The sequence below is a fragment of the Mirounga angustirostris genome, unplaced genomic scaffold (genome assembly GCF_029215605.1).
Source record: "Mirounga angustirostris isolate CCGP_5_RB_7025 unplaced genomic scaffold, mMirAng1.0.hap1 SCAF_8, whole genome shotgun sequence".
In the NCBI taxonomy this organism is placed as follows: domain Eukaryota; kingdom Metazoa; phylum Chordata; class Mammalia; order Carnivora; family Phocidae; genus Mirounga; species Mirounga angustirostris.
The window spans coordinates 143,543,461-143,565,592 of record NW_026991716.1 but is presented as its reverse complement, the minus strand read 5'-3'; the positions used below and the strand labels follow the sequence as shown (position 1 = coordinate 143,565,592).

Genomic DNA, 22,132 nt, shown 5'->3' with positions numbered 1-22,132 from the left:
GTCCGGGGGCGTGTCTGCCGGGCCGGGGGCGGGCCCGTCCACGGGGGCGTGTCCTGGAGGCGGGGCGTCAGGGGCGTGTCTGCCGGGCCGGGGGCGTGCCCGTCTACGGGGGCGTGTCCCGGCGGCGGGGCGTCAGGGGGCGTGTCTGCCGGGCCGGGGTCGTGCCCGTCTACGGGGGCGTGTCCTGGAGGCGGGGCGTCAGGGGCGTGTCTGCCGGGCCGGGGGCGTGCCCGTCTACGGGGGCCTGTCCCGGCGGCGGGGCGTCAGGGGCGTGTCTGCCGGGCCGGGGCCGTGCCCGTCTACGGGGGCGTGTCCTGGCGGCGGGGCGTCAGGGGGCGTGTCTGCCGGGCCGGGGGCGTGCCCGTCCACGGGGGCGTGTCCTGGCGGCGGGGCGTCCGGGGGCGTGTCTGCCGGGCCGGGGGCGTGCCCGCCTACGGAGGCCTGAACAGGGTGGCCGCCCAGGGGCGGAAACGCGCAGGTCCGGGAAGCCGGGCGGTGTCCACTGCGAGGTCGCGGCTGGGGTCGCGGTGCGGCGTTGGCAGGGGCGCGTGCACGCCTGGGGGGCCCGGGTGAGGCGGGGGCCCTGGCAGGGGCCCCCTCGGGCCGGCGGGCTTGGGGGAGGGGCGGGGCCCCGTCCGGACGGCGGGCTGGGGGAGGGGCGGGGCCCCCTCGGGCCGGCGGACGCCCTGGGGTGGGGTCGGCCGCCGGCGGGTCGGAGCTGGGCTTCAGGAATCCTGTCCATTTGCAGGGACGCGCAGGGCCTGGCGCCGGATATTTCGGAGCTGAGCGTTTGTGCGCGTGAGCGTGTAGTCCTCGGGCGTGGGGCTCGATGAAGCCTGCAGCCCCCCACAGCCCGCTGCTGCGCTCGCTCTGCCTGGCGCTGTGCTGCCTGGGCGGCGCGCGCGGGTCCCGGAGCAGGTGAGCCCGGGACCCCTGGGAGCGGTGGGGCGGCTCTGAGCTTCCGCGGGGGCCGGGGGCCTGGGGTCGGGCCGAGGCGCCGGCAGGTGCTCTGACCCCCTCCGACATCGTCGACGCGCACTTCTGGGTTAGGTTCCGGTGCGACGTCGGGGATGTGGTGCTGGTTCCTCTTTTTAAGTGTCTTACGCAGGCTCTTCATCCCCCGGCCTTCCCCTTCCTCCTTTTCATTCAGGGTTGCAGCTGATCCGGGGTAAACAGGCGGTTTTGTGGAGGATTCTTGTTGCACGTTTGTAGAGGAAACCAAATTTTGAGCACCAGACTTTAATTTTTTCCTCTATTTATTTTGGGTAATGATTTCGTATTTAATAAAAGCTTTCGTACTTACACGGTAGGGGAGGGAAAAGGTGGGTTTTACTTTTTAATTAAGTGTCATTGCTGTTTCATCATCTACTTGAAAAGGTAACATTGTATTTCAGCTTTCCCCAGGAAGCCTATTTTTTGAAAACGAGCTACGTTCATTAATGGATTAGTTTTTGCCGTCAGGTTAAGAGTGTATCGTTGGAGAGGTAGTGTGGGGTACTGGTTGAGAACCAGCCGCTGGTTCATCCAGATGTGTGACCTTGGAGCTCCCTGTGTGGCTTTGCTCATCTGTCAAGTGGACGTAACAACAGCACCTGCCTCCTAAGTGTTGATTCGAGGCGAGGCAGAATGTGCTTAGAATCATGTCTGGCCAGTAGCAGTCAGTAAATGTCGGATAAAGACCTGACTCTAATATGTGGTCCCCACCACCCCCATCCCTGCATAATTCATGCGCTGATGTAGTTGGACAACCACAGTGAGTGAGGCGTGGTCTGGAGAAAACGCAGCAGATTCAACCCTCCAGGCCTTAAGGGGTCGGAAGGTGTTTTCCCAAGCGCTGGCTGGGTGGACAACTTGGTGACTCTCCTCTCTTCCTTTGCCTGGTGGCCTTTCTCTTTAGAACAGCTTCTGCACTGCTTTCAGGGGAGGCTTCTCTACACCCCCGCCACTCTTGCCTGGCTTGTGTGTGGACCTTGTCTTGTAGACGTTCTGAGTCTTGATAGATCCTGGTAAAGAGCGTACTCGGGGTCTCCCTCCCTGGCCGTAACTTGATCCTGTAGTCTCAGTTTCCACCTAAACGAGGGTTTTGCACCCAGAAAAAAGCAGCTTCTGACATTTGTCTCAGCTCTAGTTCTCATGCTGCAGCTTATCTTTTTCTTTTATACTGAGTGCAACTTACAACTAAGTTTGTGTAACATCTGAATTGTGATTCTGTACTTATTCAGCAGGACTCACCTCTTTACAGAAACCAATGTGTGAGCACTTGGTCCTGTTTTACTTTTGAGTCATTCCTTTTAAAATCTAATTTATCCTGAATTAAGTGTCTGTTTGAGTGAAGTCCCTTTGTGGCCGCTGACGTTTCCCATCTGTAGAGTGTTTTCACCAGCTATCCTTCCTGCTTCGACCTGTTTGCAGACATAGCTCCACCCCCCCTCACCTGGAGGTCCTAGAGCCAGGGGTTTCCGGGCGTGTGGGTCATGGCGGGCATGGCCATGCTCCAGACCGAGTCTGAGGGAGCACCGTGTCTGAGGGAGCACCGTGGGGCCAAGCACCTGCACCTTCACACTGAGGGGTGTAGAGCACTAAGCAGCTCAAACTAGTTGAGGTCATGTTTTGTTGCCCAATGAACCACAAAAAAATTCAGGTTTGAGGGCCTTATGGGTTTCACAGATGTGGCTAAGGGACAACAATGCTTCTGTTTCTACACTCGTGACCAACCCTAGGAGGAAGGCACTTCAGGGCTCCTTCCCTCTGCCTCCTGGCCTCTGCCCCCACCTTTAGTGAGGCCTTCCCGGGCTTTCTGGCCTAAAATTTCAGTTCCTGTCCCCACTGCTGACATGCCCGTCCTCTTGCTTACTTATATTCTTTGTCACTTGTCACTGTGGGGCACCGTGTGTGTTCTCTTAGCTACCGCGGTCACTGTCTCCTTCCCTGGCACGCGTGCTTCACGAGGGTAGGGTCCGGGTCCCTCCGGACAGTGCCCCCATCCCGTGGTAGTGCCTGGGGACCAGGTCCCTCATTCATAGCGTGGCCCCATCCCACAGTAGCGCCTGGCCCATGACAGTCACTCCGTGTTTGTTGAATGCATGATGGTATAAATGAATGGATGAATTTTTCTTTAAACGGTTCTTGAAACATAAGTTCCTTGTCTTTTAACAGTGACAACCATCAGTGGAAGAAGCTAATTATGGTTCACCACTGGCCCGTAACAGTGTGCAAGGTGAGTTTTCCTGCCTCAACTGGCCCCGTTCATGCATAGTGGGTTTCTGTGCCCACGTTTGCTCTCGGCTGGCCTGTCATTCGTAGCCGTGTCTCGCTTCTGCTGTGAGGCCTGCTCTCTCTGGGCCGAGGTTCCTAAACTGCACACTGCACTGTCTCCTTCTGCCTCTCGTGCTATTGCTGTGCTCTGGCTTGAGTAGTGTTGGAGGGCGGAGAATGGAGCAGTGGTGACCAGCTTTGAGTGCGGTTGGAGATCTAGCTCTCCACGCTGGTGGTGGGGCATCGCGGGAGCCCTGGGTCCTGTGGGCAGGGCCGGTGTAGAGAGCTCCCGTGCTGGGTAACACCAGAAGATCTGCCTGGGGGCACGGAGCAAGGTCATTTGGTGGCTGAGGTGTTTCTGTGACAAAACGTGGGTGTGTTCTTGCGCACTGAAATGCATTCCTACCTTGAAGCTTCAGACATGAGATTTTTAAAAAAATCTTCTGCCAGTGAAGCGTCATTGTTAGGGAATTAATTTCACTGCAGGGTGCCCATGACAAGGGGTCCCTGTACTGTGGCCCTGGTGTCATCCCAGGCAGTGGGGCTGTCTCCGGGCTTGTTCCCCGCATGAGTGACGTAGGTGTTCTAGGGTGCAGTGACTGGTCTGTCTTTCTCCATGGTCCTCGGTGCTCTGCACGGACCTCGGGCACATGCTGGGGACTGACAGGTACTAGCTGCCCCTGGGTCTCAGTCATCCCCTTAAAGGCTCATCTGAGACATTGGACGTAGGGCCAACAGAAGACACCCCCCACTGCCCTGGCCGTGGGTCCTGACCTTGCTCTTTACCAGCCGGGCACCTGCGGGAAGTGGGCCCCCTGCTTGGACTGTACTTTCCTGAGGGATGAACCTGGGATGTCGGGAGAGGTGAAGTATACGCCCCCCGCTCTGATCCTGCACTTTGTTGTCCTGCTCTTCTGCCCTCTCGGTCTGTGGCAGGTACCTTTCATGCCCCCCTCGTGCCAGTCTCCTAAACCAGAGCCTCCCTAATTTCCAGACCAACCTGGGGCAGAGCTGCCTCTCCACAGAAGGTGATCCCCACAGGAAAGGCTTGAAAATCTGCCTGGAGCCTCACTTGTTCCTCACCAGATACCCACACCCGCTTTTCATGGGTTTATTTCCCGCGGGCGCATCGATCCCATAGCCGATACATTTCTTGATGGTTGTTTTGGAAGAACTCCCCAATTTAGCTAAAAAATTTGGAAGTCCCTAAAGCGTATGCTACTGAGCTTTTATCTCCGTGAGTTTATCTTTATTGTCCTATCCTCACCTTGGCGTTTTCGCTCCAGAGCACTCGCACTCACGTTTATATTCTGTAACGTTCACACTTACTGTATCACTAACACATCCAGACCTGGCGCCTGAACCAGCTCATTTCACGGGTGCTGTGAGCCCTCAAACATTTATTTTTGATTACACGATAAGAAAATTAATGGGCAAATAGGTGTGTTTCCATCAGATTGACTTAATTTGAGAACATATAAAAAAAGGCAAAACTCAGTTTTTAATTGGTTATGTAATTGAGGACTGGGCCACTCCTTCCAGATGGAGCGCCCGCCCCCACGTAGCTCCTCTGGGCTGGAAGCCGCAGTAAATAAACAACGGAACCGTGATGTGCTGTCTGTCTTTCCTCTGCAGGAGGTTGAGAACGACTGCAGAGACCCTCCGGATTACTGGACCATCCACGGATTATGGCAAGCCCTAGCGCCGCTCACATTTAAACAGGAAAAAACTAGCCAACCCAAAAGTAGATTGAGGCTGGTCCTAAGAGTTACCCTAGTGATTTTTGTTAGGAGTTTATTCAGTGGACCAAATCCTTATTTAAAATATCTTCACTGTTTGTACAATAACCCTAATTTTGTTGTGGCTTAGTTCTGCTTTGGTGGAACAGGGACGATCCGGCTTACATCTGCTGGTAGGGACTCTGGGTCCAGGCTGGGGTCACTGAATGTAACCCTCTCATTTTATCCTTCTTTGGGGGCAATAAGTAGATGCATAAAAATAAATAAGCGCGTGTGCATTGTACATGCGTGTATGTGTCTACATCGTACACGGATACCCGAGTTCATCATTCAGGTTTTGCCTGCATTTTGTGTAGTTTATTCTTCCCTCTTTGTGCGTGTGTTTATCGTGTTTAACTGTGCCCATGAGTCAGCCTGTCAAAGGGATGCCCTTGCCCAGCTGCTCCCGTGGGGAGAGGGGCCCTTCTGGCCTTTGCCAGTACGTGCTTGTTCCTCAGGAACGGGGTTATGTGAGCAGCAAATTAGACTGCAGCCCGGGGACCCGGCTCCAGCCCCTCCTTTGCCACAGACTTGTCAGTGATCCCACACTGCAGTCTCAGGGAGCGAGCTTCCTCGGGTCGTGCTGATGTTCCTGCCGCTTCACTTGTAGCTGGGAGGACGGTGCACCGTGTGCCCCCATCCCGGCAGGGAGCTGCTCTGGTTTCGGGGTGCTGGGCCGGCCTGTTGACACTGGAGACATGTTGGGGGTCTAGGAAGTAGATTCGGTGGCCTGGTGAACTCAGCTGCATCTGAAGACTGGGAGTTGACACGTCCAGAATTAGACGTGGGGAAGTAGGGAGGGGATCCGTGCTTAGGATTTTAGGAAGCCGTGCTAGCTGAGCCTGGGTTATCGGCAGGCACTCTGAGCACCGTCTGTATGCTGCGTCATTGAGCCTCATCCTCCTGTAAAGAGAGGGAGTCGTGCCGTGGCCCATGGGCATGGAGATTGGCAGAGGGCAGAGACTTCAGGCCCCGGCCTGACTCCCGAGCTCCCCCGACCGGCTTGTTTCGTTTGCTTCCGGGGAGGGAGTCGTTGTGTGCCTTGCTCCTGGGTGGATTTTTTGACTGCCCCTACCTGAGTGTTCTTTGTTAAGTGACTCACACGGCCTTAGCGTGTCTCTGCCTTTGCTCCCGCAGATGTTCCCGCAGATGCTCCCGCAGACGTTAATGGAAGTGCTTCCTCCTGCATTGGGAGCTCATCTCAACCAAGACTAATTGCTGTTGTTTTTCATTTTAATTTCAAGGCCCGATAAAGCAGAAGAATGTAATGGATCATGGCCCTTTAATTTAGAAGAGATTAAGGTAACACTGTTCATTTTGTTGCTAGTGCAGAGACTGCGCTCTGTTAACTCCTCAGAAGTGCACCCACAAAGGCATGCTTTCAAATGAGGAATCACGATCGTATTCACCAGGATTCAACCCCTGGCACTTTTTCCGGATTTATGGATCCCCTAAAACAATCCCACACATTAAATCCAAACTAACCTTTCTCCCCTGCCCGGGGCCCACAGCACTAGAAGTGAATTGTGAAGTGACAGCAGACGAGGGTGAAGCCGACCCTGACTGCCCCCCGCCAGGCCACGTTAGTCCCGGGTCCCCTGTGCCTCCCGGTCAGCATTTCTAGACCTCTCTGGCTTGGAGGACAGGCACAGGGTACCACACCTGTCCTTTCTGGCTGTGGGCGGGTGGGCTTCCAGGTAGGGCCTGTGAGCAGAAAGGAAAGGATGGGCCCTCCCAGCACAAAGGCCTGTGTTGCCGAATAGCCCAGGGAGCGGCTTTTACCCGCAATATGCAGACACTCTCTTGAGACACTTCGTTGGGCATGTAACCAGTCATCTGTCAGGTAACAAGTACCTGGACTTACAGGGTAGGGCCTCCCTGAAAACATGAGATGGCATCAGGATTTGCTAGAATGAGGGTCCTTCCCATGAATATATGGCCCCCAAAAGGGCAAGGCAGGAAGTTCCAAACCCTTACACGTTCTAGTCCATGTGGTATTCTTTTCTCCTCTTTCCTTCCTGTAAGGGCCTTCACTGGCAGGAACCCAGAGGCCTGAGTCTGAGGACTGTCTGTAAGAATTATTAGTGTACCCCAAAGCCTGGCAACGTCTCATTCCTCAGACCCACGTTCCCCTTCCCAGACTCACTGCAGCTTGCCTAATACCGCGGGGGTGTTCCTGGTTAGAGTCTCGTGACCCGACAGTGGAATTACAGATTCACGGACAGTGTACCGAGTGCCTCTAGCTTTCCCGCCCGAGAGGGAAAGAGCCCGGATGCCGTGCTGGCTCGCGTGAGAGCTGGTGTGGGGGACGGGCCAGGGCTGAAGAGCTGAGTAGGCAGAGGCCGTGGGAATGGAGAGCAAGAGGGGAGCCCAGAAGTCGAGGAACAGGGCTCGGTGACTAGCTGGGAGAGAAGCTTCCCGTGGGGCTCTGGGTATGGGCTTTGCTGGGGGTGTCCTCCTTCCTGACACGGGGGCGCTGGCGGGGGAACCGGGCTTTGGCGGGTGTGTGGTAGACAGTCAGCTTTGCACGTGTTGAGTTTGAAGTGCCCTGGAAACATCCCGGCGGGTTACGTGTGTCTGTCACAGGAGCGGTCTGGGCTAGAGACGAGCTTTGGTGGGATCAGTGCATAGGTGGTATGAAGCCCATAGGTGTGAACGTGGAGGGGGTGGGGAAGCAGGGCCGAGCCTGGAGCAGAGATTGGGGGGGCAGGGCATGTGATAAAGCAGCCAGAGGAGGGGGGGGGGAGCCAGGAGAGGGGGGTTCGAGAAGGAGCACTAACAGGGTTCGTAAAAGGAAGGCTGAAAATGCCCTTTCAGTTGAGCGGCCTGCTGGGCAAGGTGGGGAGGTGGCCGCAAGCCACTCTTTGTTCAAAACACTGCTGGGTGACTTGCTCTGTCCCAGAAAGCCCAGTTTAGCGTTGGTCCCCTACGAAAGTGGCCTACTGCCCCCTCCTGTGGAGCTGTTGGGAGCTGAAGCCAGAGTGTGGGACAGGTGCAAGACGGGGGCACATGGACACAGTGAGGCAGACTGCTTCCTGGGAAGTTCGGCCGTGGGAGCGTGAGGACAAGGCTGACCAGGCAGGGGATGCAAGGGGTGTCCAGTTGTCCGGTGACTGGCAGGTAGCGGGGGGTGGTGGCAAATAGGGGAAAGCGAGGTCACCCTGAGTTTGTTTAGACGCTGTTGTAAGTGAACCTCGTTTCTGGTCCAGTGCGTTTGTAGAAATGGAAAAGTAAACCCGGATGCTGTGCAGTTCAGGGCAACTCTCTGTATTGTACAGTGCGCCCAGTCCAGATGAGCTCCTCCTGGGGGAAAGGAGAACCTGAGTTTTGTGGTGTGTGTTTTAATTAGTAGATGCTACTTTTTACAGCAGTCTCAGAAACCTAAAGCAGAAAGATTAAGTGGCAGGTGCAGAGTTCCCACGTGTGTCCCCCGAACGCACAGACCGTGTCCCCTGTGGTTGACACCTGGCATGCATGTGGTATGCTTGTCACAGGATGGATGCTTCATCGCTAGCAGACACTGCCGTTCCCAGTAGGCTCGCTCTGTGTCACAGAGCCTTAGGGGTTTTGATAGCTACGTAATGACGTGCATCCCCCGCTATACCATGCAGAGGCGTCTCACTGCCCTAAAATCCCTCATTCTCCCACTATCCCCCTCCCTCCCCCAGCCCCTCACACCACTGACCCTTCACTGTCTCTGTACTCGTGTCTTTTCCAGGGTAGCACACGTCGGGACTCACAGCCTTTTCAGATTGGCCTCTTCCACTCAGTGATATGCATGGAAGGCTCTCCGTGTCCTTTCATCGCTTGATGGCTGGTTTCTTGTTAGAGCTAACATTCCCTTGTCTGGGTGAACCACTGTGTGTTTACCCACTCCCCTCTGCATACTCCTGTTTTCCAATGCACTTTCATGATTAGTCAGATTTCACTTTTATATGTGTTGTAAGAAATAATCTTACTCACCTGACTGTTATTGCTTAACAAAGGTCAATTCTTCTAATGTATTGGTTTATCAGATTTGCCTTCTAGGTTTTGAGTTGTTAGGTCCTACACAGATTTTTTTTTTTTTTTATGCACAGGACCTTCTGCCCGAAATGAAGATGTACTGGCCTGATGTGATCCATCCACTAAATCACAGCCATTTCTGGTGAGTGCAGGAGAGCCATAGCCTCGGGGGGCACCATGTTGGGCTGGGGCCGCGGGGACAGACCACGGGGCCGCCCTTCTGAGGCGCAGATGTGTGAACCACCTTTTATTTGGGATGTCATTCTCAGGGCCTTTCTCCAATAGATAAAAAATGTGGGCGAGGGGCGCCCAGGTGACTCAGCCAGTTAAGCATCTGACTCTTGATCTCAGCTTAGGTCTTGATCTCAGGGTTGTGAGTTCGAGCCCCGTGTTGGGCTCTGTGCTGGGTATTTGAAAAAAAAAAAAAAAATGCAGGCAAGTGGAATTTATAGAGTTGCTCCTAATCCACTATTTCATTCGTCACTTTGTTTTAGACTCTCCTTTCCTGTGGTTTCACTAAGCCAAATACATGGGTACCTAAGGGGCAGTCGCTTCAACGCAGGCAGGAGAGAATGTTTCTTAAAAGACTTTGTGCTGTTGTCTCGAGATACATCAAGAAAGAAGAAGAGGCGCTTCAGAAGATCGCGGTCCCGTGCTATGACTTAGGGAGGACAGGGTGAGGTCCCACCTGCGGCTCGATCCGCAGAAACATCTTTAAGTGTAGTGGGAGCTGAGCCAAGGAGAAAAATGCTGTGTTTAACTCAAGATAGCTTTTTAAGTCATTGCTTTTGAAGAAGGTAAAATTAACGTTCATTTACGTTATATTAACCGAAAATAATTATTATCTCTGCCTCGCCCCAGTGTGGCAGTTTATAGTTCACATTGCAGTTATTCAGATTTTGTCCAAAATGATTAATTCAATTTGGAAATATTTGTGTGTAGAACATTCAGGAAAGGAATTAAGTGTAGACGGAAGCTTTCTGAAACCATGGAGGGGCACTGGGTGCCTGTCCCCCAGGCTCCCTGGTGCTTAGGCCGACAAGTGTGGCAGGGGCGTGGCTCTGGGATGCACCCCCTGGGTCTCTTCAACAGGAGAAGCACTCAGAGTTAGGGAGAGGAATGGCCCGGGTCTCCGACACATGTTCTGCACAGCTGCATTCCAGAGAATGCTTTCCCAGAACTTGACGCCCGAATGAGCTGGAGTGGGGGGATGGGGGAACGCAGGGGAAACCCTCTACAGCACTTCACAGTGCACGTAAAATGCCGAATCTGTGCGAAGTATAGTTTCCACTTGTTCCGATGTGTTCCATGACACCATCAGTCAGATTGTTGTTGCCAGGTGACTTAACAATAAATCAACAAATACCCATAAAGAAGGCGGTCCGAGCTGGTCCTTGAACATGAAATCCAAGTAGTGCGGGCAGAGTACACATGTGTTTGTGCTCTGTAAAGGCAAAATGATACTTTTTCAGGTTGGATAGTAAGTAGCACATCTAAAAACTTTTGTTGTAAACCCAGAGGTGACTATCCCGCTCTCCTTAGTATTTATGCTCCTGGAGCACCCGAGTACAGGGCCACCGTCACTGGCCCCCTGCGTGCGGCGTTGGGTCATGCTTCCCTGTTACCCAAATTCCCTTTGCTGTGTGAGTTTCTATAGGGTCCTAGAGGCACTCGGGCCTGTCCACCTCAGCTTCGTTGCTGGGGGCTGGGGATGGAGGAGGGCTCCTGTCCGAAAACTGTCCTCTTTCATCCCAAATAGGAATCAAGTATGCAGAGTACACGGTCTTGGTATTACTTTATGCTCGAGGTAATTCTCTAGATTCAATCTATTCATAAAATTTGCCATATTGAAAAATACCTTGGACAGAGCCCCCTGCAAAGTAGGATTTCTGTTTGTTTTTTGATGCTTGTACAAAGAAGAATGAGAGTTGAGTGAGGCCCAGTTTGGTGAGCGGCCTCACTGTGGGAGGACAGCCTCACTGTCCTGGGCCTCGACGTCCCAGAGAAGCCCCCATCTCTCATCCCGGAGGGCGGCCCCCGGGCCTGCTCGTGTGCCCTCCTGGCGGGTGAGAGGGCCACAGGATGGGCACCTCTGCCTGGTAACTGACCATTTCGTGTTAAATGCAAACTGTCCAATTCCAGGTGATGTGGGAGTCAGTGTTGGATGTACGCTAACAATGCTCTAATAGATTCTGATCCTTAAGCTAAGCTTGATCCAAATGTAATAATAACTGACATTTATTGAATATTTCTTTTTTTTTTTTTAAGATTTTATTTATTTATTTGAGAGAGAGACTGAGAGAGAGAGAGCATGAGAGGGGGGAGGGTCGGGAGGGTCCGAGGGAGAAGCAGACTCCCTGCCGAGCAGGGAGCCCGATGCGGGACTCAATCCAGGGACTCCAGGATCATGACCTGAGCCGAAGGCAGTCGTCCAACCAACTGAGCCACCCAGGCGCCCCAATTGAATATTTCTTATGTGCTGGGAATGGCACGAAGCTCTTTGCTCCGCCAGCACCCTGTACGACAGGTTCTAGAATGATTCTAGCTCCACAGAAACGAGGGCGTCTGTAATTTGGGTTCCATTTTCATCTAGTCGGAAAAAAACTCCTTTTTCTACTCTGTAGAAATAATTCACCCCAGAAACCGTGGTAGATGAAGAAAGGTAGCTGTTCCCACGCCATTTTCTTGGGCTGGAGCGACTTGTCATTTAACACTGGCCCTGTGGATGAGCTTTACTGACGCATCAGTGTCCATTCAGATCACACTTCTGTAAGACAGCATAGGACCCCTTCATGAATGCCCCTTCCATTTTCCCGCACTAACGATGGCTACCATCCGACTCGACAGCGTCCGCGAATGTGAAGGCGGCGCACCCCACGTTTGTGGGGTCTTGGGATGGCGCCGCAGCGCAGCTGGAGGGGCCCCGGCTGTGGAGTCCAGAGTGCCATTCGGGTGCAGACTCTGGGACTTCCTGGCTGAGTGGCCTCAGCAGGGTGCCTCGCTAGCCCCTCTGCCTCAGTTTCCCCATTTCTAAGCCAGCAGTATTGTTGCCTTGCAGAAGAATGTGAAATTTCCTAGTTAACTGCAATAAAACATGGGGAATTGTTATCAACAGTATTCTTCTCGAATCCATATTGCTGTTCGCGTGTTCTGTTAGAGTTCTGTCTGTGGGCGGATGAGGACACGTCGTGATGGGCGGAGGCGGAGATGGGGAGGGGGCCCGCGGCGTTTCTCTTCTTGGCTAGCTGCTGAGAAAGGACCGGTCGGCGTCCCTGTGAAGCAGAACACCCGGGCCCCGTGATGGCTGGGTGCCTGCCTGCGTGGGGGCGCTTTGTTTTCCTCAGCCGTGGTTCGTGCTGAGTCACCGAAGTGAGTTGTCCCTGACTGGCAGGGAGGGGCTGCAGGGAGATGGAGCACCCTCTGGAGACCGGACTCTGTCCCCTGGGGCCTCGTTCCCACGCGCAGGGGGCTCACGAGTCGTGCCCGTTGCACAGAAGGAATCTTAGCCTCCTTCTTCATACAAGAAACAACGTGCGTGCGAATGTCCTGTCCTAGGTGTGAACTCTTCATTGTGGGTCTGTTTCATGACTTTTAACCGGAGACTGTTGATTAAAACGCTCTCCCAGGAAGCACGAGTGGGAGAAGCACGGCACCTGTGCTGCCCAAGTAGACGCCCTCAACTCGCAGAAGAAATACTTTGGTGGAAGCCTGGACCTGTACCGGGGGCTGGAGCTTAACAGGTAGGGGGCCCCCTGGGTCCTAGCCCTCCCAGGCCGTGCAACTGTCCTGAGGAATCTTAGCATCTCCCACCCAGCCTTGCAGGTCAGTGTGGGCCTCGGAGACGTAGGGCCCTGTCTGGGCTCGGACGTCATCGGACGGTGAGTGGGCCCGAGGAAACAAGACTGACCAGGGCACACGTCTTTCAGCCGGGATTTCTTTTTTTTTTTTTTTTTTAAGGTTTTATTTATTTATTTGACAGAGAGAGAGACAGCGAGAGAGGGAACACAAGCAGGGGGAGTGAGAGAGGGAGAAGCAGGCTTCCCGCCAAGCAGGGACCCCAATGCGGGGCTCGATCCCAGGACCCTGGGATCATGACCTGAGCCGAAGGCAGACGCTTAACGACTGAGCCACCCAGGCGCCCTCAGCCGGGATTTCTGACGAAAGTCTATTGCATTAACGCGGCAGGTTTTGTAAAGACGCGCATCACTAGGTGTTTGGATCGCTGCTCTAGTGTTTCTGGAAGAAGCAGGAGGAGGTGGTAGGCAGGGGTCCTCGGAGCCTAGAAATTACCCAGACCCAGAACTCGTAAAAACCCCCTCCAGATGGCCCTGCTGAGGGCCAGGGCCCCACCTGCTCGCCCCGCCTGGCCGTGACTGAGAGCTGGGGCTGAGGCTGGCCGTCCACTGTCTGAGCACTTTTGGTGACCAGGTGTGTGGGCAATTCTTGCTTTTCTTCATTTAAGTGGTCACGTAGGAAACCTGTGACCTTGTTTTAAAGACCAGGACAGGAAAGTAGATAGTTTGCTTTAGTTAGAAGCAGCCAGAATCCTATCAAGCACCTTCGCTAGTCACCTGTGTTTAAGCTTGTGAACCACATCTGCTTAGAAGATGCGCAGGCCTGCATCCGTTCTCTGCACATGCGCTCTACTGCCCCGGCCTACAGAGGCGCAGCCGGCCCCCCGTGTCACTGGGATCCGGGTGGGGAGGGGCGAGCGCCCCGGGGGAGGACAAGACTGCCTGAACTACGCCCTGCAGAGGAGGCCTCAGAGCCACGTGTCCCTGGATCCTGCGGCTGCCACTGGCCCCTTGTGCACCGTGTAGGTTCTGCGTCTCCGTGCCGGAAGGTGACGGAGGGGTCCCCGCAGGTTCCCACGCCTTCCTGCTCTCGGACCGCAGGACTGAGGACCGCCGCACGGGGGGTACACACCAGCCGGCGTCCCGGCTCCCGCCTGCCGGGCTTCTCTGCAGCTCTTCTCACAGCAAGAGCAAGACCTTTGGGGACATTTCCTCACCCCAGAAGTGTAGCTGATACCCAGTCCGGACATCCTGGTGAGGGTTGCCTGGGAGAGTTTCCGCAGTGCAGAGTGGCGGAGCGGGGTCCACTCGCGGGCCGTCTGCAGAGAGGAGGCTGCCCCAGGTTTTCCTGACGCCTGAGCGGCGCGAGGTCCGGCTCACTGCCCAGGCCCGGTTCTGCTCAATCAGGAAAAGGGCAGTGAATGGGGACTGCTGAAAGGCTTTATATAAAACATCTCAATAATTCATCCTTTCATCTGACAACTGTTTAGGAAGCACCTCCTGCTTACACTTTCTGAATGTCTGTAGCTCTCTGTGCGCACACACAGGTGCAGGATCTCCAGTGCTGGGGTCACTGCGGCTCGGGCAAGGCCATCACCACTGCTGGGGGCGCCTAATTATTCCTCCTGCAGGAATGTGCGCTCGGGGCCTGCTGAGCACAATGATCTGTGGGGGTATGAGGTCTGTTAGACTACCTGGGAATAGGGTTGTAGAGAAAGTATATTCCTTCCCCGTTCCTCCAAGGAAAATCTAAAATCCCAGTGCTCACAAAATTAGCAAGTCAAAACATAAGATCCCTTGTATTTTTCTCTATGTTATAAACCCTTACCACAGATTATCTTTTTCTCAGAGGGAAGCCTGTCATGTTATCATAAACTAGCAGTGTTCTATTCACTTTATAATATGAAGGTAGCAAACCTGAAAAATGCAAAGTATCGTGAACCGAAGATCTTGGATAACCCACAGACACGGGCCAGGGAATTAATGCCAATCTAATCTTAACACCATAGAAAATATTATAGACTAATCTGGGCTGAATGCCAGGCCTCCCCAAATATTTCTCTTTCTCTGCCTCACTTCCTTGGTGACCTGACTCTCGGGCTCTTCAACTGCCCAGTAGAAAAATAATGCAAACCATATACGTAACTTAAAATTTCCTAGTACCTCATTAAAAATAGCAAAAAGAAACCAGTGAAATTGATTTTATATTATTTAACCCAATGTATCCAAAATAGTGCAACTTGAAATAAATATTTAAAATGTGCAAAGTTTTGCATTTCTAGAGCCAGAGCTTTTGAAATCTGGTGTTTACGCTGTGCAGATAGCATGAGGACAGGCCGTGGGCACGTTTATTTCTAGGCTCCGAGGACCCTTGCCCACCACCTCCTCCTGCCTGGGCCAGGAGCGCTACAGCGGAGACCCAGACCCTTGGTGGTGTGCTGTCTTTACAAACATTGTCTTGTTAACACAATATATACTGTTGCCAGAAATCACGGCTGGAGGAGGCATGCCCTGGTCAGTCCGGTTTTCCTCGGGCAGACTCATCTGACGATGTCCGTGTCCGGAGAGGCAGCCCGGGTCTCACGTCTGCTCCGGGTGGTCATAGCCCCGATAATCCAGGGAGACGTGATGGAGGCTCGAGTGTTGTTTTGGGACTTTTAATCTGAGAGTTGTTTATATTGTGCTCCATCATTTAACAGGTAAATTAGTCATATGGTATTTTGATGGGATAGCTGGTCAAAACCATATGCTTTAGGAAATGATTCAGGTCTGTGGGTGTTGAATGTATTTAAAGATTTGACCAAGTGTGGTTTTCTAGGATAAGCCTGGAATCCAGAATCAGTTGCTAACTATCTTTTGAAGCATGCTTGGCAAATAGGTGGTAATGTGTGTGCCAACTCCAGTAGGTACGGGCCATCTGGCCACTGTCGAGAAGGGTCCGGGTGCTGGAGAGAGATCCGCAGTGGGTGCGCCTTGGGGAGGGGTGGTCAGGGAAGCCCGAGTCCCATTTATGTGTTGTCCTTGCTCACAGACTTACTGCTGAAAGCAATAGAAAATAAGTACTTTCTTTTAAGAGTATCTTCGTTTTTATTAAGAAATATATTTTAAAAGAACAAGAAAGGAAAATGTATTATACAGCTAATTTTTTTTAATTTAAATTTTAGCATGCTCCAAAAGTTGGGAATAAAGCCATCTATCAATTACTACCAGGTAAGTCTTGCTTTCAGCTTCGTAACCGAATGTATGTCTGCCACCTGAGGACACCTAGCATCCCGCCCACAGTAGAGTGTCTGCAGCCTGAGCACCGCACTTGGGTTTTAAAGTGACTCGAACAAGCCCTCTCCTATTTGACTATTATGTTTCCAAATAGGCTTTTTTATATCTTGTTTCCCAGTGCTCATTGTGATCTGAAAGCTGTGTAAACCTTGAAGCCGAGGTTCACGGTCCCTCGGTGAGAAGCGTGTTCTAGGCTCGCACAGGGCAGGGGAGTAAGTGGTTTGAAAAGCACATTCCAGGGCGCCTGGGTGGCTCAGTTGGTTAAGCGACTGTCTTCGGCTCAGGTCATGATCCTGGAGTCCCGGGATCGAGTCCCACATCGGGCTCCCTGCTTGGCAGGGAGTCTGCTTCTCCCTCTGACCCTCCCCACTCTCATGTGCTCTCTCTCTCAAATAAATAAATAAAATCTTTAAAAAAAAAAAAAAAAGCACATTCCATTTTATAGTATTTTGTTTGTGGAAGACGCATAAGATTTTTTTTGTTTTCATGATAAAACTACAGAAATTTAAACAGACCAGATCTTACTGTCTGGTAAGCATATGCAAAAGATAACTGTTTTCCACCCAGGATAGCCTGTTTTCATAAAGGGAGTCTTACTGGCTCACGGCCCGGCGGGTTCCTTTACTGTCCCCCATGGTCACCCTCCGTGGGCAGGTGTCCCACGGAGAGACACTGAGTGACCCTCGGAGCCTGAAGTACTTCCCCTGGTCCTTCGCACAGTAAGCTTGCTGACTCTTGCGTTAGGGAACTGATGTGTTCTCTACATAAGCTGATTTAATCTCCTGGGATTAAAAAAAGATTAAAGTTACTGATTTTAGCAATTCCTGGTTTCCAGGCTCCTGGCTGCACACCGAGCTGTCACTTAGGTCTCCTGACTGTGAAATCAGTTGGCATTTCTGCTGCGCTCTAGGACATCTGTGCTCCACCCTGTAGCCGGTTTCCGCTTGATCTTGATCTTGATTGGATCTTGATCTTCCGCTTGATGTCCCGCCTGCAGCGAGAGTGGGGCTGGGAGGGAACAGTGACCCTGGGGAGACAGTGTCAGCTGCCCCAGGAGAGAGAGGGTTTGCAGGGCCCCCTAGGTCCTCAGGGTTCATGTTCAAGCAGGTAGGGGGACTGTGTTTACATTTTTGCCCAGAATGTGTCTATCAGAGAACGGATTTCAATGACAGTAAAAGCACCAAGGACAACTAATGTCTTGAGCTCCCTGTCTGTGCCGTAGGCACTTTGTTAGGTTCGGAAGCAGCAAGATGTGAGCTCAGACAGGAGTCCTGGCCTGTGAAAGTTGGTCTGATCTATTGCACGTAGCACCTACGTTCTGGGTGTGGACAGAAGCTCAGGGCAGGGGGGAGAGTGGAGACTGGAGCACATGTGGGGGCCACTGTGGTCTGAGGGTGGAGCCCAGGTGGCTGACGGCCTGTCCCCGGGGTCTCGTCTTCGAGCCCAGAGTGCCGGGAGGACTGTGCCCTGTGGTCTGCTGTGCGTGTTTGTGAGCGCGGAAGCCGGAGTGTCCCGTGTGCATGGGGTGGACCCCTTACACCGCCTCTGCCCGAGTATTTCTAATGCATTTTATCTCATTTCAGATTTCAGATATTAAAGATGCCCTTGCCAGCATATACGGAGTCGTACCTAAAGTCCAGTGTCTTCCACCGAAACAGGTCAGAGGTGCTATGCTATGTTTTGTTGCTCTTTGTCTTTATCGAGAAGACAGGTTAATGTTGTCAGTATCTGTGTGCTCACCGTGGAGTTCCCAGGGGCAGAGATGCGTGTGTGCCCATGTGTGTGGGAGTGTGTGCGTACAGGTAATGCTGTGTGCACTTTAAAATCGCAGACAGTTAGACACGGATCCGAAGGGACACATGCGTCCCTGTTCACAGCGGCATCATCTACAATAGCCAGACTGTGGCAGCAGCCCAGGTGTCCACCGACTAATGCGTGGATGAAGATGTGGTGTATACACAACGGAATGTTGCTCAGCCATAGAAACGAATGAGATCTTGTCATTTGCAACATGGATGGAGCCGGAGAGTATGATGCTAAGTGAAATAAGGCAGTCAGAGAAAGACAAATACCATGTAATTTCACTCATATGTGGAACAAGCAAAGGAAAAACAGAGAAACAAACCAAGAAACAGACTCTTGACTCTAGAGCTAAACACACTGCTGGTCACCAGAGGGGAGGGGCGTGGGGGGATGGGGGGCTAGGTGATGGGGCTGAGGAGGGCACTTGTGATGAGCACCGGCTGTTGATGGAAGTGATGAATCGCTGTATTGCACATCGAAACATATATGACACTGTACGTTAACTGTACTGGAATTAAAAAAAAATTACACACACACACACACACACACACACATTGTTCTTCGACGCCATGCTCGAATAGGGTTTGTTTTCTTGAGACTTCTCCCCGACAAGAACACACGGGCTCTGGCAGGGACGGTGAAGGAGGCGGGTGTACGAAACATTTCTAAGTTAGGGATTTTCTCAGGCTTTCCATTGTTAGTCTTAGTCATTTTAACCGTAGATACTTGTCTAGTGTGTACAGGGCCTGTAGTTTCTTTTGTCAGCTTCGATAAAGACTTAAATTCTTTGAGCAATAGGGTCCTTTGACCCATTTATTCTGGTGCTCGCTTCGGCAGCACATATACTAAAATTAGAATGACCCATTTATTCTGCAAAACGTCTCCCGATGCCGTGATGCATATGCCGTGCACAGAGGTGCACGTTCCTCAGGTTCAAGCGGTGTCCCCTCCCCCAGGCCACCAGGCTGGCAGGGGGACATCTGGGTGGGGACCGGGCGGCGAGCCCTGCAGCCCCCTGCCGGTCGCTGCTGGACAGAGTGGGGAGCCCCCGCTCGTTGCTGGCCCCTGGAGTCCCCCCTTGTGTCTTCAGAGTCTGAGACTTGATGACCACAGAACAGGCGATCCTCCGAGATCCAAATTCTCAGACGCCCCTCATTTTCTGTGTTTAGGGTGAGGAGGTGCAGACGATCGGTCAGATCGAACTGTGCTTCACCAAGGAGCTGCGGCTACGGAACTGCACGGAGCCAGGGGAGCCTGGGGGGCCCGGGGGGGCCGGGGGCCCAGGGCTGGAGGTCTGCGAGGACGGCCCGGCCTTCTACCCGCCGCCACAGCAGACGGCTCCCTGGCGCCCACAGGCCACGGGGATGTTTTGAAAAGCTGGAGATGCACAAAGCGCTGCCTGTCAGAAAGCGGCTGCCAAGTGGAACGTTGCGTCTGCAAGCGTCTCTGCTGCAAGGCTGTTCGGTTTTGCGTTTCCCTTCACGCCGTGTGCTGACGCTGTACCTGTAACTCTGGGCTGAATATGGGTGCAGCGGGAGAAAGGACGCCTCCCACGCCTCGGTAGAGGCTTTGTGGTTGGAATAAAGGATACAGATTTTCTTTCCTTCTCCCTTATTACGCTCTTTGGCGCCCTGGGCTCAGCAGGCCCCTTGGAGGTGGGCACACGGTGGGGATTCAGAGTGGCTCGCCTGCCCCTCCAAGCAGGTGGCCTTCTTGGCGTGGGGGTCGCGCGGGGCCTGTTCTCAGGGCGGGATCAGGCCAGCGGCGGGTGGGCGTCTCACCTCCTAGCTTGGAACGTGTTCACCCGCGTCCCCTTGGTGGCCTGGCGCAGGCAGGGGAGATGCTCCAGGGGGCTGCAGGGGACCTGCCAGCCGGCATCCCCACCCAGTCAGGGGCTGCACAACCTCAGCCCAGACCCTGTTTGGGTTCCTTTCTGAGAGGAGGTAGCCCAGCCGCAGCCTGGTGGGGCCGCTGATGAATCAGGATGCAAAGCGCCCAGTGACACAGTGTAGCCCCGGGGGGGGGGGGGCAGCGCCCCCTCCCTGTCCCTGGAGACTGCGCCCTTCCCTTTGTGCAGGACGACGCGGCTCCCCCCGCCGACGGACAGGCTCTCCCCCTGCTGCACTGAGGCTTCGTCTGCGAAGTGAGGACACCTGACGGTCTGTGAGATGGAAACCCTCAGAACGTGACTCCCCCTTGGTCTCTGCCCTTCCGAGACGTGTTTGGCTGTGGGGGGTAAAATACGACCCATCTATTTGTTTTAATCTGGTTGATACTGTCCTAGTTCTTTTGTTTATCAAACACTTGAAATAAAATGGACTCTGTGTACTTCAGAACACTAATTTACTTAATCCTAAGAACAGCCATATTTTCAAAATAACCCTGTTTCTAACAAAAAAACCTATTGAATTGAAGGGCTATAAAAGGTCATGCTGTGAGGAATAACTGATGTTTCCTTTCACGTTTTAGGGTTAGTGTTAGTGAACAGGTAGGCATGACTGATCCCATTAGCAAGCAAGAAGATTTTTTAAAAGATGCTGGATTTCTCATCAGAGCAAGTCCTAATTTTATTTCCCCACAGCGTAAATCTCTGTATTTTCCCAGGGCTGCCGTAACAAAGGACCACAAACTGAGTGGCTTAAAACAACAGAAATTTATTCCTTTATGGTTCTGGAGGCTAGACCTCTGAGACCAAGCCGTGGGCAGGGCTGCGCTCGCTCTGAACACTTGCAGGGGGGACCCTTCTTTGTCTCTTCCAGCTCCTGGCAATCCCCCACAGGTGGAGGCTTCATTTCAGCCCCTGCCTCTGCCCTCCTGTGGCTTCTCCCCATGTGCCTGTCTGTGTCAGATCTCCCTCTCCTTTCTCTTGGAATGACACCAGTCATACTGGACTAGAGCCACCCTGACAACCTCATTTTGACTTGATTACATCTGTAAAGACCCTATTTCCAAATAAGGTCACATTCACCAGTCATGGGGATTAGAACCCACAACACGGACCACAGACAAGACCTGACTGGCTGCTGGCCTCTGTATTCTGTACAGTAGGGCTGATGCGCTGTGATGCCGTTACCCCAAGGAGGAGCCCACTGGAAAATTATCCTCCTACAAAAACAAGGAACCTGGGAATTGTTGGAGAGGAGATCTCTGAAGGCTCTCAACACACTTTAAAACCCACGCAGTAAAGATGGCTTACTTGATCAGGGCTGAAGAGATTTTTAAGCAAGATTGAGGTTATCCTTTGTAACACGTACCTTTCTGGTAATGCACAGACTACAGTGAGGAAACATTTAACAGGTTCTCAGCAGGTCCGATCAGGATGTGAATAGTTACAGCCCAACTGGAACTTGAAGTAGGTGCCCTGTTGGGGGCCAAGGGCAGGCTGTTCCCAGATAGGTCACTTCGACATAAAGATTATTTTGAGTTACGAAGGAATCAAAACCCAAATTTGGAAAAGCTCCTTGCCTCCCCTTCAAGAACGTCCAAAAAAAAAAAAAAAGAATTTGGTAGGGGCCCTGCTCCTGGAAGAGAGCTGTCTGCCTATGAACCAGGGGTGGGAGACCGGGGGGAGGGCCAGCGCCCTGCTTGATCAGAGTCTCCTAGGCCCAGTGGGTCTTTGTGGCCCAGCAAACATTTGTTTACCAAACATGTGCTCATTTTCCTCTTCCTGTGAATTGCATTTCTTCCTGGAAGTCCCAGACCCCTGCCCCCTTCTTACTTCAGAATGACACATACACCTCATTTTGCTGGTCTCTGGAATTTCTAGGTCTGGGTGGACTTCCCGTGTGTACACTATTAAATCTGATTTTCTCCTGTTAATCTGTCTCATGGCAACTTGATTCTTAGTTCAGCTAGAAGGACCTTTGAAGGGGACAGGAATTCTTGCTCCTGGACAGCTGACAGATGCATAAATAAACTTCTGGGAGAGAGAGAAGGGCACAAACAGCCAGGCCCTGGCCAACAGGAGATTAGAGAGGACATGATAGTTGAGAAGGGCCAGGAAGGTTAGTTCTATGGAGAACGTTTGCTAGGATATGTCTCAGTGGGTCATTCGGATCAATTTCTCCTGGCATACCCAGTAGGTCCTTTCAGTTATGTACATCCATATCTTTTATCTCTGGAATGTCTTCGAGGGTTATAATTTTATTTTTTTAATTTTATTTATTTTTTGAGAGAGAGAGCGCGCCCTCGCGGGGGAGGCAGGAGGGGCTGAGGGACAGA

At 52.9% G+C, this 22,132-nt stretch overlaps 1 protein-coding gene across 4 annotated transcripts; it reads left to right on the top strand.

Annotated features, from left to right (window-relative positions):
- Positions 1–383: 383 nt before the first annotated feature.
- RNASET2 (ribonuclease T2) lies at positions 384–20,239 on the top strand. Of its 4 annotated transcripts, none has more exons than XM_064598360.1 (10): positions 384–478; positions 749–918; positions 3,157–3,217; positions 4,891–4,946; positions 6,278–6,335; positions 9,113–9,180; positions 12,665–12,778; positions 15,997–16,042; positions 17,692–17,766; positions 19,081–19,510. In XM_064598360.1, exons 2-10 carry the CDS (start codon positions 830–832, stop codon positions 19,282–19,284), a joined length of 771 nt encoding a protein of 256 aa, XP_064454430.1. In that variant the 5' UTR covers positions 384–478; positions 749–829; the 3' UTR covers positions 19,285–19,510. The 4 variants fall into 4 exon arrangements, with proteins under 4 accessions (XP_064454430.1, XP_064454432.1, XP_064454429.1 ...); XM_064598362.1 differs by lacking the exon at positions 19,081–19,510 and adding an exon at positions 19,989–20,239 and having other exon boundaries at positions 429–569; XM_064598359.1 differs by having other exon boundaries at positions 429–569.
- Positions 20,240–22,132: the final 1,893 nt, after the last annotated feature.